The sequence below is a fragment of the Pristiophorus japonicus genome, unplaced genomic scaffold (assembly GCF_044704955.1).
Source record: "Pristiophorus japonicus isolate sPriJap1 unplaced genomic scaffold, sPriJap1.hap1 HAP1_SCAFFOLD_144, whole genome shotgun sequence".
NCBI classification, from domain to species: domain Eukaryota; kingdom Metazoa; phylum Chordata; class Chondrichthyes; family Pristiophoridae; genus Pristiophorus; species Pristiophorus japonicus.
Genome location: NW_027251113.1, coordinates 100,540 through 117,977, shown reverse-complemented (window position 1 = coordinate 117,977; position 17,438 = coordinate 100,540). Strand labels below are relative to the sequence as shown.

The 17,438-nt window shown below is 58.2% G+C and overlaps 1 protein-coding gene across 1 annotated transcript in view; it reads right to left on the bottom strand.

The window, feature by feature from the left end:
- Window positions 1–17,438, bottom strand: part of LOC139242687 (uncharacterized) — a 134,881-nt gene that overhangs the window by 28,092 nt on the left and 89,351 nt on the right. Inside the window, exon 6 of the mRNA XM_070870481.1 lies at window positions 13,570–13,820. Coding sequence (XP_070726582.1) covers window positions 13,570–13,820 — 251 coding nt within the window. The remainder of the gene's footprint in view (window positions 1–13,569; window positions 13,821–17,438) is intronic.

Below are 17,438 nucleotides of genomic sequence, written 5' to 3'. Positions count from 1 at the left end.
TGTGGGGGCTGGAGGGGGTTACAGAGATAGGGAGCGGGTGTGGGGGCTGGAGGGGGTTACAGAGATAGGGAGGGGTGTAGGGGACTGGAGGAGGTTACAGAGACAGGGGTGTAGGGGCTGGAGGGGGTTACAGAGATAGGGAGGGGTGTAGCGGCTGGAGGGGGTTACAGAGATAGGGAGCGGGTGTGGGGGCTGGAGGAGGTTACAGAGATAGGGAGGGGGTGTAGGGGCTGGAGGGGGTTACAGAGATAGGGAGCGGGTGTGGGGGCTGGAGGGGGTTACAGAGATAGGGAGGGGTGTAGTGGCTGGAGGAGGTTACAAAGATAGGGAGGGGGTGTAGGGGCTGGAGGGGGTTACAGATAGGGAGGGGTGTCGGGGCTGGAGGGGGTTACAGAGATAGGGAGGGGTATCGGGGCTGGAGGGGGTTACAGAGATCGGGAGGGTGTAGGGGCTGGAGGAGGTTACAGAGATAGGGAGGGGGTGCAGGGGCTGGAGGGGGTTACAGAGATAGGGAGGGGGTGTCGGGGCTGGAGGAGGTTACAGAGATAGGGAGGGGTGTAGGGGCTGGAGGAGGTTACAGAGATAGGGAGGGGTGTAGGGACTGGAGGAGGTTACAGAGATAGGGAGGGGTGTAGGGACTGGAGGGGGTTACAGAGATAGGGAGGGGGTGTGGGGGCTGGAGGGGGTTACAGAGATCGGGAGCGGGGCGAGAGGCCACGGAACAAGGGTGAGAATTTGGACACCTCGGTGCTGTGAAGCACCTTGGCGCGGTTCTGCACACGGCAGGCGCGATGTGAACGCGGGTTGCGGGTTCCCGAGGGAGCAGGGGCGACAGCGGCTCACTGCCGGCCTTGCGAGTGACCGCCACAGCCCGGCGAAAGCGCCAAGAACGGTGGTGTCGGCAGCTGCGTACTGGATGCCAAGAGTCTCTGTGGAGCAATCCGCACAGCAAGCTTGCCACGTGGCCAGGTCGTGACCGAGCGATTAGGGCCAGGGTGCAGTTCAGGCAGCGCTATCACGCGCCACATCAGAGCCACAAGGTCAGTCAGGCAGGCAGTGCGCTGAACTTTCACCGGGAGGGACACCGTCAATCACACACACAGCAACTCGGCTGTGCTGTGAGGGGGGCCCAGTGACAGGGCCGTGACACAGCAGCGACAGCCTGTGCCTTCAGACAGCGCCGTGATCGCAAGCCAGCTGTGGCTCAGGGGGCAGCTCCCCTCGCCTCGGAGTCACAAGGCTGTGTGGGGAGGGGGGGTACGTGTCCACGCTCCAGTGACTTGAGCTCATGAGTGCACGCTGACACCCCCCCAGTGCAGTGCTGAGGGAGCCCCGCACTGTCGGAGGGGCAGTGCTGAGGGAGTGCCGCACTGTCGGAGGGGCAGTACTGAGGGAGCCCCGCACTGTCGCAGGGGCAGTACTGAGGGAGCCCCGCACTGTCGGAGGGGCAGTGCTGAGGGAGCCCCGCACTGTCGCAGGGGCAGTACTGAGGGAGCCCCGCACTGTCGGAGGGGCAGTACTGAGGGAGTGCCGCACTGTCGGAGGGGCAGTACTGAGGGAGCCCCGCACTGTCGGAGGGGCAGTACTGAGGGAGCGCCGCACTGTCGGAGGGGCAGTACTGAGGGAGTGCCGCACTGTCGGAGGGGCAGTACTGAGGGAGCCCCGCACTGTCGGAGGGGCAGTACTGAGAGAGCGCCGCACTGTCGGAGGGGCAGTACTGAGGGAGCCCCGCACTGTCGGAGGGGCAGTACTGAGGGAGCCCCGCACTGTCGGAGGGGCAGTACTGAGGGAGCCCCGCACTGTCGGAGGGGCAGTACTGAGGGAGCGCCGCACTGTCGGAGGGGCAGTACTGAGGGAGCCCCGTACTGTTGGAGGGGCTGTCTTTCAGATGAGACTTTAAACCGAGGGCCCCGTCTGCCCTCTCAGGTGGACACAAAAGATCCCGTGGCCGCTATTTCGACGAGGAGCTGCGGGAGTTCTCCCCGGTGTCCTGGGGCCAATATTTATGCTTCAATCAACATCACAAAAAAAACACAGAATCTCTGCACATGATCACATTGCTGTTTGTCCCAATCTGCCACGTTGGCTGCCACGTTTCGTACACTACAATAAGCCACTGCAAAAATACTTCATTGCCTGCAAAGCACCGACAGGCCCCGGTGGTCGTGAAAGGCCCGAGATAAATTCAAGTCTTCCGTTTAAAATGTCCCACGGTGCTTCACAGGGGCGAAGGTCGAATAAGATTTGACACCGAACCACCGAAGATATTAGGGCAGAAGAGTTTGGTTTTAAGGAGGGTCTTAAAGCAGCAGGGATTTGGGGAGGGGCGGGCAGGGAGCAGAGAGGCGGAGAGGTTCACGGAGGGAATTCCAGAGCCGCCAATGGTGGAGCGATTAAAATCAGGGATGCTCGAGAGGGCAAGAATTGGAGGAGCGCAGACATCTTGGGAGGGGTGTAAGGGCTGGAGGAGGTTGCAGAGATAGGGAGGGGGTGTAGGGGCTTACAGAGATAGGGAGGGGGTGTAGGGGCTGGAGGAGGTTACAGAGATAGGGAGGGGTGTAGGGGCTGGAGGGGGATACAGAGATAGGGAGGGGTGTAGGGGCTGGAGGAGGTTACAGAGAGAGGGAGGGGTGTAGGGGCTGGAGGAGGTTACAGTGATAGAGAGGGGTGTAGGGGCTTACAGAGATAGGGAGGGGGTGTAGGGGCTGGAGGAGGTTACAGAGATAGGGAGGGGGTGTAGGGGCTGGAGGAGGTTACAGAGATAGGGAGGGGTGTAGGGGCTTACAGAGATAGGGAGGGGGTGTAGGGGCTGGAGGAGGTTACAGAGATAGGGAGGGGTGTAGGGGCTTACAGAGATAGGGAGGGGTGTAGGGGCTGGAGGGGGTTACAGAAATAGGGAGGGGTGCAGGGGCTGGAGGAGGTTACAGAGATAGGGAGGGGTGCAGGGGCTGAAGGGGGTTACAGAGATAGGGAGGGGTGTAGGGGCCGGAGGGGGTTACAGAGATCGGGAGGGGGTGCACGGTCTGGAGGGGGTTACAGAGATAGGGAGGGGTGTAGGGGCTGGAGGAGGTTACAGAGATAGGGAGAGGGCTGGAGGAGGTTACAGAGATCGGGAGGGGGTGTCGGGGCTGGAGGAGGTTACAGAGATAGGGAGGGCTGTAGGGGCTGGAGGAGGTTACAGAGATAGGGAGGGGTGTAGGGGCCGGAGGGGGTTACAGAGATCGGGAGGGGGTGCACGGTCTGGAGGGGGTTACAGAGATAGGGAGGGGTGTAGGGGCTGGAGGAGGTTACAGAGATAGGGAGGGGGTGTAGGGGCTGGAGGAGGTTACAGAGATAGGGAGGGGTGTAGGGGCTGGAGGAGGTTACAGAGATAGGGAGGGGTGTCGGGGCTGGAGGAGGTTACAGAGATAGGGAGGGGTGTAGGGGCTGGAGGGGGTTACAGAGATAGGGAGGGGGTGCAGGGTCTGGAGGAGGTTACAGAGATCGGGAGGGGTGTAGGGACTGGAGGAGGTTACAGAGATAGGGAGGGGTGTAGGTGCTGGAGGAGGTTACAGAGATAGGGAGGGGTGTAGGGGCTGGAGGAGGTTACAGAGATAGGGAGGGGTGTAGGGGCTGGAGGAGGTTACAAAGATAGGGAGGGGTGTGGGGACTGGAGGGGGTTACAGAGATAGGGAGGGGTGTAGGGGCTGGAGGAGGTTACAGAGATAGGGAGGGGTGTAGGGACTGGAGGAGGTTACAGAGATAGGGAGGGGTGTAGGGGCTGGAGGAGGTTACAGAGATAGGGAGGGGTGTAGGGACTGGAGGGGTTACAGAGATAGAGAGGGGTGTAGGGGCTGGAGGGGGTTACAGAGATAGGGAGGGGTTGTGTGACTGGAGGAGGTTACAGAGATAGGGAGGTGTGTCGGGGCTGGAGGAGGTTACAGAGATCGGGAGGGGTGTAGGGGCTGGAGGAGGTTACAGAGATAGGGAGGGGTGTCGGGGCTGGAGGGGTTACAGAGATAGGGAGGGGTATAGGGGCTGGAGGGGGTTACAGAGATCGGGAGGGGGTGTAGGGGCTGGAGGAGGTTACAGAGATCGGGAGGTGTGTAGGGGCTGGAGGAGGTTACAGAGATAGGGAGGGGTGTCGGGGCTGGAGGAGGTTACAGAGATAGGGAGGGGTGTCGGGGCTGGAGGAGGTTACAGAGATAGGGAGGGGTGTCGGGGCTGGAGGAGGTTACAGAGATAGGGAGGGGGTGCACGGTCTGGAGGAGGTTACAGAGATAGGGAGGGGTGTAGGGACTGGAGGAGGTTACAGAGATAGGGAGGGGTGTAGGGGCTGGAGGGGGTTACAGAGATAGGGAGGGGTGTCGGGGCTGGAGGAGGTTACAGAGATCGGGAGGGGGTGTCGGGGCTGGAGGAGGTTACAGAGATCGGGAGGGGGTGTAGGGACTGGAGGAGGTTACAGAGATAGGGAGGGGTGTAGGGGCTGGAGGGGGTTACAGAGATAGGGAGGGGTGTTGGGACTGGAGGGTGTTACAGAGATAGGGAGGGGTGTAGGGGCTGGAGGAGGTTACAGAGATCGGGAGGGGGTGTAGGGACTGGAGGAGGTTACAGAGATAGGGAGGGGTGTAGGGGCTGGAGGAGTTTACAGAGATAGGGAGGGAATGTCGGTCACGATCGCTGGGCGGCTGGGGAAGAGCCAGTTCGAGAGATAACAAAGGCACGGAGGAGGGGGATTGAGCAGAGAATGAACGGAGGCACGGGGGCAGAGACAGGCGACGTTAGACACCAGCGGGACCAAACTGTCGAGCGTGCAGTGAGTCACACAGAGTGACAGGGCACTTTCTGCTGTGCGTTTCACCATCACAAAGTGCTTCGGGGTCAATCAAGTTCTGCTTTAACGTCGTGGACACAGGGGGCAGAATTCCAAAGTTTGCGGATGATACGAGACTCGGAACGGTTTGCGAAGACGGAGGGGGATGGTGACAGACATCGAGAGGACGTTCGACAGACTGGTGAAATGGGTCTGGCACGTGGCTGATGAACTAAAGGCTACAATTTGAAAGGGGGCAGGGGGGTGGTGGGTCGGAACACAGAGAGCCGGGGTGTGTGCACACAAGTCTTTGATGTGGGAAGGGCAAGTTGGAGAGGCGGTTTCATGAAGCATTAAGAACAGAAGAATTAGGAACAGGGAGTAGGCCATCTAGCCCCTCGAGCCTGCTCCGCCATTCAATAGGAACATAAGAACATAATAAGTAGGAACAGGAGTAGACCATCTAGCCCCTCGAGCCTGCTCCACCATTCAATAGGAACATAAGAACATAATAAGTAGGAACAGGAGTAGACCATCTAGCCCCTCGAGCCTGCTCCGCCATTCAATAGGAACATAAGAACATAAGAACATAGGAACATAGGAACATAAGAACAAGGAACATAAGAACAAGGAACAGGAGTAGACCATCTAGCCCCTCGAGCCTGCTCCACCATTCAACAAGATCATGGCTGATCTGGCCGTGGACTCAGCTCCACTTACCCGCCCTCTCCCCGTAACCCTTAATTCCCTTATTGGTTAAAAATCTATCTATCTGTGACTTGAACACATTCAATGAGCTAGCCTCAACTGCTTCCTTGGGCAGAGAATTCCACAGATTCACAACCCTCTGGGAGAAGAAATTCCTTCTCAACTCGGTTTTAAATTGTCTCCCCCGTATTTTGAGGCTGTGCCCCCCTAGTTCTCGTCTCCCCGACCAGTGGAAACAACTTCTCTGCCTCTATCTTGTCTATCCCTTTCATTATTTTAAATGTTTCTATAAGATCACCCCCTCATCCTTCTGAAGTCCAACGAGTAAAGACCCAGTCTACTCAATCCATCATCATAAGGTAACCCCCTCATCTCCGGAATCAGCCGAGTGAATCGTCTCTGTACCCCCTCCAAAGCTAGTCTATCCTTCCTTAAGTAAGGTGACCAAAACTGCACGCAGTACTCCAGGTGCGGCCTCACCAATACCCTGTACAGTTGCAGCAGGACCTCCCTGCTTTTGTACTCCATCCCTCTCGCAATGAAGGCCAACATCCCATTCGCCTTCCTGATTACCTGCTGCACCTGCAAACTAACTTTTTGGGATCCATGCACAAGGAGCCCCAGGTCCCTCTGCACCGCAGCATGTTGTAATTTCTCCCCATTCAAATAATATTCCCTTTTACTGTTTTTTTTCCCCCAAGGTGGATGACCTCACACTTTCCGACATTGTATTCCATCTGCCAAACCTTTCGCTTAACCGTATCCCAATCTCTTTGCAGCCTCTCTGTGTCCTCTACACAACCCGCTTTCCCCACTAATCTTTGTGTCATCTGCAAACTTTGTTACACTACACTCTGTCCCCTCTTCCAGGTCATCTATGTATATTGTAAACAGTTGTGGTCCCAGCACCGATCCCTGCGGCACACCACTAACCACCGATTTCCAACCCGAAAAGGACCCATTTATCCCGACTCTCTGCTTCCTGTTCGCCAGCCAATTCTCGATCCATGCTAATACATTTCCTCTGACTCCGCGTACCTCTATCTTCTGCAGTAACCTTTTGTGTGGCACCTTATCGAATGCCTTTTGGAAATCTAAATACACCACATCCATCGGTACACCTCTATCCACCTTGCTCGTTATATCCCTCAGTACTGCCCCTCCGACAGTGCGGTGCTCCCTCAGTACTGCCCCTCCGACAGTACGGCACTCGCTCAGTACTGCTCCTCCGACAGTACGGTGCTCCCTCAGTACTGCCCCTCCGACAGTGCGGCACTCCCTCAGTACTGCCCCTCCGACAGTGCGGCACTCCCTCAGTACTGCCCCTCCGACAGTGCGGCACTCCCTCAGTACTGCCCCTCCGACAGTGCGGCACTCCCTCAGTACTGCCCCTCCGACAGTGCGGCACTCCCTCAGTACCGCCCCACCGACAGTGCGGCACTCCCTCGGTACTGCCCCTCCGACAGTGCAGCACTCCCTCGGTACTGCCCCTCCGACAGTGCAGCACTCCCTCAGTACTGCCCCTCCGACAGCGCAGTACGGCGCTCCCTCAGTACTGCCCCTCCGACAGTGCGGCACTCCCTCAGTACTGCCCCTCCGACAGTGCGGCACTCCCTCAGTACTGCCCCTCCGACAGTGCGGCGCTCCCTCAGTACTGCCCCTCCGACAGTGCGGCACTCCCTCAGTACTGCCCCTCCGACAGTGCGGCACTCCCTCAGTACTGCCCCTCCGACAGTGCGGCACTCCCTCAGTACTGCCCCTCCGACAGTGCGACTCCCTCAGTACTGCCCCTCCGACAGTGCGGCACTCCCTCAGTACCGCCCCACCGACAGTGCGGCACTCCCTCAGTACTGCCCCTCCGACAGTGCGGCACTCCCTCGGTACTGCCCCTCCGACAGTGCGGCACTCCCTCAGTACTGCCCCTCCGACAGTGCGGCACTCCCTCAGTACCGCCCCACCGACAGTGCGGCACTCCCTCAGTACTGCCCCTCCGACAGTGCGGCACTCCCTCGGTACTGCCCCTCCGACAGCGCAGTACGGCGCTCCCTCAGTACTGCCCCTCCGACAGTACAGTGCGGCACTCCCTCAGTACTGCCCCTCTGACAGCACAGTGCGGCACTCCCTCAGTAGCTGGTCGAGTGTGGGGTCAGTGCTTCGACGCCGGGGATGTTGGACCTGGTCGAGGACGCTAACGTTGGTGCGTCTGTCCTCCCCGGGGCGGGGGGGGGGGGGCGGGGGATTTGCAGGATCTTGCGGAGACAGCGTCGGTGGTGTTTCTCCAGCGACTCGAGGCGTCTATACCGTACGTGCGCACGCACACATCGCAGCGTGCGCTGGCCCGTGCTGCCCCTGGATTCACACCTCTCTCGGGCCCCGGTCACTTTCCCTCGGCGGGCGATAGCCGCTGCTTCGCAGCCCCCTCGGCCGTCGCCCTCCTGCAGCGGCACACGCTGCTCCCTCCTGTGGCCCCGGCCTGCTCATGGTCTTGCAGGCCCACCCCCCCCCCCCGAGAACACGCAGAGATTTCCGGGCACACGTTGCTCCCACCCTTATCATTTAAGAAACTGTCCGTTTCTGTTGTAAATGTATTGAATGTCCCGGCTTGCACAGCTGGGAGGCTTGCGAATTCCACAGATTTACAACCCTCGGGAGAAGCAATTTCTCCTCGTGTCAGTTGTAAATGGGCGGCCGGTGATTCTGGGATGACGCCCTCTCATTCTCGTCTCCCCGCCGGCTCCTTAACACGGGCAGAGAGTACAAAAGCAAGGAAGTCCTTGCTAAAACTTTACAAAAACACTGGGGTGTCGGCCCCCAGCTGGGCGTATCGTGGCCGATTCCAGACACCGCACTTGAAGACGACCGACGTCAAGGCCGTGACGAGGGTGCAGAGGTCGACTGACCCGAATGGTCCCAAGGAATGAGGGATTTCAGTTCTGTCCTCACATGGCGGTGGGAGCTGTGAGGAGGACGCCAAGAGGCTGCAGGGTGACTTGGATAGGTTAGGTGAGTGGGGCAAATGCATGGCAGATGTCAGTATAATGTGGTTATCCACTTTGGGGGCAAAAACAGGAAGGCAGATTATTATCTGAATGGCAGCAGCTTAGGAAAAGGGGAGGTGCAACGAGACCTGGGTGTCATGGTTCATCGGTCATTGAAAGTGGGCCATGCAGGTACAGCAGGCGGTGAAGAAGGCAAATGGTATGTTGGCCTTCATAGCGAGAGGATTTGAGTACAGGGGCAGGGAGGTGTTGCTACAGTTGTACAGGGCCTTGGTGAGGTCTCACCTGGAATATTGTGTTCAGTTTTGGTCTCCTAATCTGAGGAAGGACGTTCTTGCTATTGAGGGAGTGCAGCGAAGGTTCACCAGACTGATTCCCGGGATGGCTGGACTGACATATGAGGAGAGACTGGGCCTTTATTCACTGGGGTTTAGAAGGAAGAGAGGGAATCTCATAGACACGTATAAAATTCTGACGGGACTGGACAGGTTAGATGCAGGAAGAATGTTCCCGATGTTGGGGAAGTCCAGAACCAGGGGGTCACACAGTCTAAGGATAAGGGTTAGGCCAGTTAGGACCGAGATGAGGAGAAACTTCTTCACTCAGAGAGTGGTGAACCTGTGGAATTCTCTACCACAGAGAGTTGTTGAGGCCAGTTCGTTGGATATATTCCAGAGGGAGTTAGATGTGGCCCTTACGGCTAAAGGGATCAAGGGGGTATGGAGAGAAAGCAGGAAAGGGGGTACTGAGGGGAATGATCATCCATGATCTTATTGAATGGTGGTGCAGGCTCGAAGGGCCCAATGGCCTGCTCCTGCACCTCTTTTCTATGTTTGCATGGTGATAAAACACTCGGTCGGCCGCAGCTGGAGTATTGTGGCCAACTTCCGGGCACCGCACTTGAAAGACGACCGACGTCAAGGCCGTGAAGAGGCTGCAGAGGAGATTGACCCGAATGGTCCCGAGGAACGAGGGACTTCAGTTCCGTGGAGAGAATGGAGAAGCTGGGATCGTTCTCCTTCGAGCAGCGAGGAGGTCAAGAGCAGATTTGAGCGAGGTGTTCGAAATCACGAGGAGTCTCGAGTGCAAATAAGCAGGAACGGTTTCCGGTGGCAGGAGGGCGGGTGACGAGAGGGACACAGATTTGTGACTTGACAAAAGAGCCGGGGGGCGAGAATTATATATTTTAATCCCGCAAGCTGTTACGACTGGGAACAACCAGGGCTTGGCTTACAGGGCTGAGAGGGGATTGTTAACGGAGATGAGGAGGGTTGTAAATCTGTGGAACTCGCTGCCTCAGAGAGCGGTGGGAGCCGGGACATTGATTAAAATTTAAGACAGAGATAAACAGTTTCTTAACCGCGAAGGGGGCGGGCGGGGAAGTGGAGCTGAGTCCACGATCGGATCAGGCCACGGTCGTATTAAATGGCGGAGCAGGGCTCGAGGGGCCGAATGGCCGACTCCTGCTCCTTTTTCTTTTGCTCGAGAACATGTAACCTTGGGCGTCGCGAGCAAAGGGCTCGCCCGAGATGCAGATGAGTGGCTCCTTCAGGAGGACGGTCAGGGGTCAAACACGGAGGAGTGGGGACTGCACTGGAGAGAAGCTGAACGGATTCACAGGCACAGAAAGCGACCACCCGGCCCCAACTGCTCCGTGCTGGTGCTTGTACTCTGCATCCTTTCCGTCCCGACTTTATCTCAGCCTCCCAGTACAACCTTCTGTTACTTCACCACCGGCCTTATCTAACTTCCCCTGAAAGGCAACTGCGCGATTCGCCTCAACCACTCCCTGTGGCAGCAGGAGCTGGTCGAGTGTGTGGTCGGCGCTTCGATGCTGGGGGATGTTGGGCCTGGTCGAGGACGCTAACGTTGGTGCGTCTGTCCTCCCCGGGGGGATTTGCAGGAGACAGCGTCGGTGGTATTTCTCCAGCGACTCGAGGTGTCTACTGTACATGGTCCGTGTCTCTGGGCCATACAGGAGGGTGGGCATCACTACAGCCCTGTAGACCATGAGCTGGGGGTGAGATACCTACTGTACATGGTCCGTGTCTCTGGGCCATACAGGAGGGTGGGTATTACTACAGCCCTGTAGACCATGAGCTGGGGGTGAGATACCTACTGTACATGGTCCGTGTCTCTGGGCCATACAGGAGGGTGGGCATCACTACAGCCCTGTAGACCATGAGCTGGGGGTGAGGTACCTACTGTACATGGTCCATGTCTCTGGACCATACAGGAGGGTGGGTATCACTACAGCCCAGTAGACCATGAGCTGGGGGTGAGATACCTACTGTACATGGTCCGTGTCTCTGGGCCATACAGGAGGGCGGGTATCACTACAGCCCTGTAGACCATGAGCTGGGGGTGAGATACCTACTGTACATGGTCCGTGTCTCTGGGCCATACAGGAGGGCGGGTATCACTACAGCCCTGTAGACCATGAGCTGGGGGTGAGGTGTCTACTGTACACGGTCCATGTCTCTGGGCCATACAGGAGGGTGGGTATCACTACAGCCCTGTAGACCATGAGCTGGTGGTGAGGTGTCTACTGTTCATGGTCCGTGTCTCTGGGCCATACAGGAGGGTGGGTATCACTACAGCCCTGTAGACCATGAGCTGGGGGTGAGATACCTACTGTACATGGTCCGTGTCTCTGGGCCATACAGGAGGGTGGGTATCACTACAGCCCTGTAGACCATGAGCTGGGGGTGAGATACCTACTGTACATGGTCCGTGTCTCTGGGCCATACAGGAGGGTGGGTATCACTACAGCCCTGTAGACCATGAGCTGGGGGTGAGGTGTCTACTGTACATGGTCCATGTCTCTGAGCCATACAGGAGGGCGGGTATCACTACAGCCCTGTAGACCATGAGCTGGGGGTGAGGTACCTACTGTACATGGTCCATGTCTCTGGGCCATACAGGAGGGCGGGGTATCACTACAGCCCTGTAGACCATGAGCTGGGGGTGAGATACCTACTGTACATGGTCCATGTCTCTGGGCCATACAGGAGGGTGATTATCACTACAGCCCTGTAGACCATGAGCTGGGGGTGAGGTACCTACTGTACATGGTCCATGTCTCTGGGCCATACAGGAGGGTGGGTATCACTACAGCCCTGTAGACCATGAGCTGGGGGTGAGATACCTACTGTACACGGTCCATGTCTCTGGGCCATACAGGAGGGCGGGTATCACTACAGCCAGCCCTCTCTCTTGCTATCTGCATTTCGATATAGTGGGATCTTGCTGTGCCAAAGACCGCAATCTTAACAGCGGACAACCTCCACCGACCGCAACGCGAGCCCCCACCGCCTCAGAACGACGGGTTGGCTTTCTCTCTCTCTTGCTATCTGCATCTCGCTTTAGTGGGATCTTGCTGTGCCCAAAGACCACAATCTTAACAGCGGACGACCTCCACACGAGCCCCACGAGGGGGGTGGAGGAGGGAGGGAGGAGGGGGGAGGAGGAAGGAGGGAGGTGGAGGGGAGTGGAGGAGGGAGGGAGGAGAGTGGAGGGAGTGGAGTGGAGAGTGGAGGGAGGAAGAGGGAGGTGGAGGGGAGTGGAGGAGGGAGGAGTCTGTTTACCAAAAATAATGTTTTTGAGTCACTTGTGTGTTTTTTGGGGGGAGGGGGGTGGAGGAAGGAGGGAGGGGAGTGGAGGGAGTGAAGGAAGGAGGGGAGTGGAGGAGGGAGGGGGAGGGGTCTGTTTACCACAAATAATGTTTTTGAGTCACTTGTGTGTTTTTTGGGAGGGGGGGAGGGGGAGGGAGGTGGAGGAGGAGGGAGGGGAGTGGAGGGAGTGAAGGAAGGAGGGGAGTGGAGGAGGGAGGGGGAGGGGGAGGGGTCTGTTTACCACAAATAATGTTTTTGAGTCACTTTGTGTGTGTGTTTTGGGAGGGGGGAGGGAGGTGGAGGAGGGAGGTGGAGGAGGGAGGTGGAGGAGGGAGGTGGAGGGGAGTGGAGGAGGGAGGGGGAGGAGGGAGGGGAGTGGAGGGAGTGGAGAGGGGAGTGTAGGAGGGAGGGGGAGGGGTCTGTTTACCACAAATAATGTTTTTGAGTCACTTTGTGTGTTTTTTGGGAGGAGGGGGAGGGAGGTGGAGGAGGAGGGAGGGGAGTGGAGGGAGGGAGGTGGAGGAGGGGAGTGTAGGAGGGAGGGGGAGGGGTCTGTTTACCACAAATAATGTTTTTGAGTCACTTTGTGTGTTTTTTGGGAGGAGGGGGAGGGAGGTGGAGGAGGGAGGTGGAGGGGAGTGGAGGAGGGAGTGGGAGGGGTCTGTTTACCACAAATAATGTTTTTGAGTCACTTTGTGTGTGTGTTTTGGGAGGGGGGGAGGGAGGTGGAGGAGGGAGGGGAGTGGAGGGAGGTGGAGGGGAGTGGAGGGAGGGAGGGGGAGGGGTCTGTTTACCACAAATAATGTTTTTGAATCACTTTGTGTGTGTGTTTTGGGAGGGGGGGAGGGAGGTGGAGGAGGGAGGGGAGTGGAGAGTGGAGGGAGGTGGAGGGGAGTGGAGGAGGGAGGGAGTGGAGTGGAGGAAGGAGGGAGGTGGAGGAGGGGAGTGGAGGAGGGAGGGAGTGGAGTGGAGAGTGGAGGAGGGAGGGAGTGGAGAGTGGAGGGAGCTGGAGGGGAGTGGAGGAAGGAGGGAGGTGGAGGAAGGAAGGAGGGGAGGTGGAGGAGGGAGGTGGAGGGGAGTGGAGGGAGGGGGAGGGGAGTGGAGTGGAGGAGGGAGGTGGAGGAAGGAGGGGGGTGGAGGAAGGAGGGAGGTGGAGGGGAGTGGAGGAGGGAGGGGAGTGGAGGGAGGTGGAGTGTAGGAGGGAGGGGGAGGGGTCTGTTTACCACAAATAATGTATTTGAGTCACTGTGTGTGTTTTGGGGGGGGGGTGGTGGTGGGCCCCCCCGAGGAGCAGGAGCCGGGGTGTTGACGCCTTTAAGAGACCGGGTGGTGGTGGTCGGGGGGGGGGGGGGAGAAAGGTGACGTGCCCCTTTTAAGAGGTGCGCGCGCAGCCGGCCTGTGTGTGTGGTGGGTCTCTCTCTCCCCCCCGGGGAGAGGGGGGCCGCCATTGACTGACCTAACACCAGCGACACGAAGAGCTTGAGCGCCGCCTCCGAGCTCTCCACCCGCGCCGCCGCCGCCTGCAGGCTCCACACGCCGCCCGGACCCGGGCCCGGGGCCACTCCGCCCGCTCCGCCCGCCGCCATTAGAGCCGCTTCATTCCGCCTCCCGCTGCTGCTGCTGCTGCTCCTCCCTGCCGCTGGGCCCCGCGTAGCAACCGGCACCTGGCAGCAAGCGGCGCGCCCATTGGCCGGCCAGCCCGCCCGCCTTGTGGTGGGGGGGGGGGGGTGTGGCCTGAGTGGCTGTCAATCACAAGGCTTGTGGGGGGGTGTGGCCTCAGTGGCTGTCAATCACCAGGCTTGTGGCTGGTGGTGGTGGGGGGGTGTGGCCTCAGGGGCTGTCAATCACAAGGCTTGTGGGGGGGTGTGGCCTCAGGGGCTGTCAATCACAAGGCTTGTGGTGGTGTATGGGGGGGCGTGGCCTCAGTGGCTGTCAATCACAAGGCTTGTGGGGGGGGTGTGGCCTCAGGGGCTGTCAATCACAAGGCTTGTGGGGGGTGTATGGGGGGGGTGTGGCCTCAGGGGCTGTCAATCACAAGGCTTGTGGCTGGTGGTGGGGGGGGGTGTGGCCTCAGTAGCTGTCAATCACAAGGCTTGTGGCTGGTGTATGGGGGGGGTGGCCTCAGGGGCTGTCAATCACAAGGCTTGTGGCTGGTGGGGGGGGTGTGGCCTCAGTGGCTGTCAATCACAAGGCTTGTGGGTGGTGTGTGGGGGGGCGTGGCCTCAGTCACTGTCAATCACAAGGCGAGGGGCGGGGCCTCAGTGGCTGTCAGTCAGAAGGCGAGAGAGGGCGAGACTGTCACAATGCTGGGTGGGGCGTGGCCTCTGCGGTCCGGGGGGGGGAAGGGTTTACTGCAGGTCATCCGGCTCTCCCCCCGCCCCCCCCCCCAAACCTCAACCCCCACCCCCCAAGACAAATGGAAAAAAACAGTGGGGCCCAGCTGCTGGCTATTCGGCCCTTTGAGCCTTCACCACCATTCAATGAGATCACGGCTGATCATTCCCTCAGTACCCCTTTCCTGCTTTCTCTCCATACCCCCTTGATCCCTTTGGCCGTAAGCCCCACATCTAACTCCCTCTGGAATATATCCAACGAACTGGCCCCAACAACTCTCTGCGGTAGAGAATTCCACAGGTTCTCCTGAAGAAGTTTCTCCTCATCTCGGTCCTAAATGGCTTACCCCCTTATCCTTAGACTGTGTGACCCCCCTGGTTCTGGACTTCCCCAACATCGGGAACATCCTGTCCCGTCCCGTCAGAATTTTAAACGTTTCTATGAGACCCCCTCTCATTCTTCTGAACTCCAGTGAATACAAGCCCGGTCGATCCAGTCTTTCTTGATATGTCAGTCCCGCCATCCCGGGAATCAGTCTGGTGAACCTTCGCTGCACTCCCTCAATAGCAAGAATGTCCTTCCTCAGGTTAGGAGACCAAAACTGTACACAATACTCCAGGTGTGGCCTCACCAAGGCCCTGTACAACTGTAGTAGATAACCCATGGCACTGAACGGGAGCGAAAGTCAGACCCACATTTGACACTGAGCCACATAAGGAGAGATGAGGGCAGTGTGGCTCCCTCTCCCTCTCTCTCTCTCTCTGTGTCTGTGTGGCTCCCTCTCCCTCTCCCTCTCTCTGTCTGTCTCTGTCTGTCTCTCTCTCTGTCTGTGTCTGTGTGGCTCCCTCTCCCTCTCTCTGTCTGTCTCTCTCTCTGTCTGTGTCTGTGTGGCTCCCTCTCCCTCTCCCTCTCTCTGTCTGTCTCTGTCTGTCTCTCTCTCTGTCTGTGTCTGTGTGGCTCCCTCTCCCTCTCCCTCTCTCTGTCTGTCTCTGTCTGTCTCTCTCTCTGTCTGTGTCTGTGTGGCTCCCTCTCCCTCTCCCTCTCCCTCTCCCTCTCCCTCTCCCTCCCCTCTCCCTCTCCCTCTCCCTCTCCCTCTCCCTCCCCTCTCCCTCTCCCTCTCTCTGTCTGTCTGTGTCTGTGTGGCTCCCTCTCCCTCTCCCTCTCCCTCTCCCTCTCCCTCTCTCTGTCTCTGTCTCTCTCTCTGTCTGTGTCTGTGTGGCTCCCTCTCTCTCTCTTTACCCCCATTCTCTCTCTCTGTGTCTCTGTCTCTCTATGTCTCTGCCTCTCTCTCTCTCTGTCTGTCTCTCTCTCTGTCTGTGTCTGTGTGGCTCCCTCTCCCTCTCCCTCTCTCTCTCTCTCTCTGTCTCTGTCGCTCTCTCTGTCTCTGTCTCTGTCTCTGTCTCTGTCTCTCTCTGTCTGTGTCTGTGTGGCTCCCTCTCTCTCTCTCTCCCTCTCTCTCTGTCCATGTCTGTGTGGCTCCCTCTCCTCCCTCTCCCTCTCCCTCTCCCTCTCTCTGTCTGTCTGTGTCTGTGTGGCTCCCTCTCCCTCTCCCTCTCCCTCTCCCTCTCTCTCTCTCTCTCTCTGTCTCTCTCTCTGTGTCTGTGTGGCTCCCTCTCCCTCACTCTGTCTGTCTGTGTCTGTGTGGCTCCCTCTCTCTCTCTTTACCCCCATTCTCTCTCTCTGTGTCTCTGTCTCTGTCTCTCTCTCTGTCTCTCTCTGTCTGTGTCTGTGTGGCTCCCTCTCTCTCTCTTTACCCCAATTCTCTCTCTCTGTGTCTCTGTCTCTGTCTCTGTCTCTCTCTCTGTCTCTGTCTCTGTCTCTGTCTCTCTGTGTCTGTGTCTGTGTCGCTCTCTCTCTCTCTCTCTCTCTGTCTGTGTCTGTGTGGCTCCCTCTCCCTCTCCCTCTCCCTCTCTCTGTCTGTCTGTGTCTGTGTGGCTCCCTCTCCCTCTCCCTCTCCCTCTCCCTCTCCCTCTCTCTCTCTCTCTCTCTGTCTCTCTCTCTGTGTCTGTGTGGCTCCCTCTCCCTCACTCTGTCTGTCTGTGTCTGTCCCTCTCTCTCTCTTTACCCCCATTCTCTCTCTCTGTGTCTCTGTCTCTGTCTCTCTCTCTGTCTCTCTCTGTCTGTGTCTGTGTGGCTCCCTCTCTCTCTCTTTACCCCAATTCTCTCTCTCTGTGTCTCTGTCTCTGTCTCTGTCTCTCTCTCTGTCTCTGTCTCTGTCTCTCTCTGTCTGTGTCTGTGTCGCTCTCTCTCTCTCTCTCTCTCTGTCTGTGTCTGTGTGGCTCCCTCTCCCTCTCCCTCTCCCTCTGTCTGTGTGGCTCCCTCTCCCTCTCCCTCTCCCTCTCTCTCTCTCTCCTCTCTCTCTCTCTCTCTCCCTCTCTCTGTCTCTGTCTGTGTGGCTCTCTCTCTCTCTCTCCCTCTCTCTCTGTCTGTGTCTGTGTGGCTCCCTCTCCCTCTCCCTCTCCCTCTCCCTCTCCCTCTCCCTCTCTCTCTCTCTCTCTCTGTCTGTGTCTGTGTGGGTCCCTCACCCTCACCCTCACCCTCTCCCTCTGTCTGTGTGGCTCCCTCTCCCTCTCCCTCTCTCTCTCTCCTTTCTCTCTCTCTCTCTCTCTCTGTCTCTGTCTGTGTGGCTCTCTCTCTCTCTCTCTCTCTCCCTCTCTCTCTCTCTGTCTGTGTCTGTGTGGGTCTCTCTCCTCTCCCTCTCCCTCACCCTCTCCCTCTCTCTCTCTCTCTCTCTCTGTCCATGTCTGTGTGGCTCCCTCTCCCTCTCCCTCTCCCTCTCCCTCTCTCTGTCTCTCTCTGTCTGTGTCTGTGTGGCTCCCTCTCTCTCTCTTTACCCCATTCTCTCTCTCTGTGTCTCTGTCTCTGTCTCTCTCTCTCTCTCCTTTCTCTCTCTCTCTCTCTCTCTGTCTCTGTCTGTGTGGCTCTCTCTCTCTCTCTCTCTCCCTCTCTCTCTCTCTGTCTGTGTCTGTGTGGGTCTCTCTCCTCTCCCTC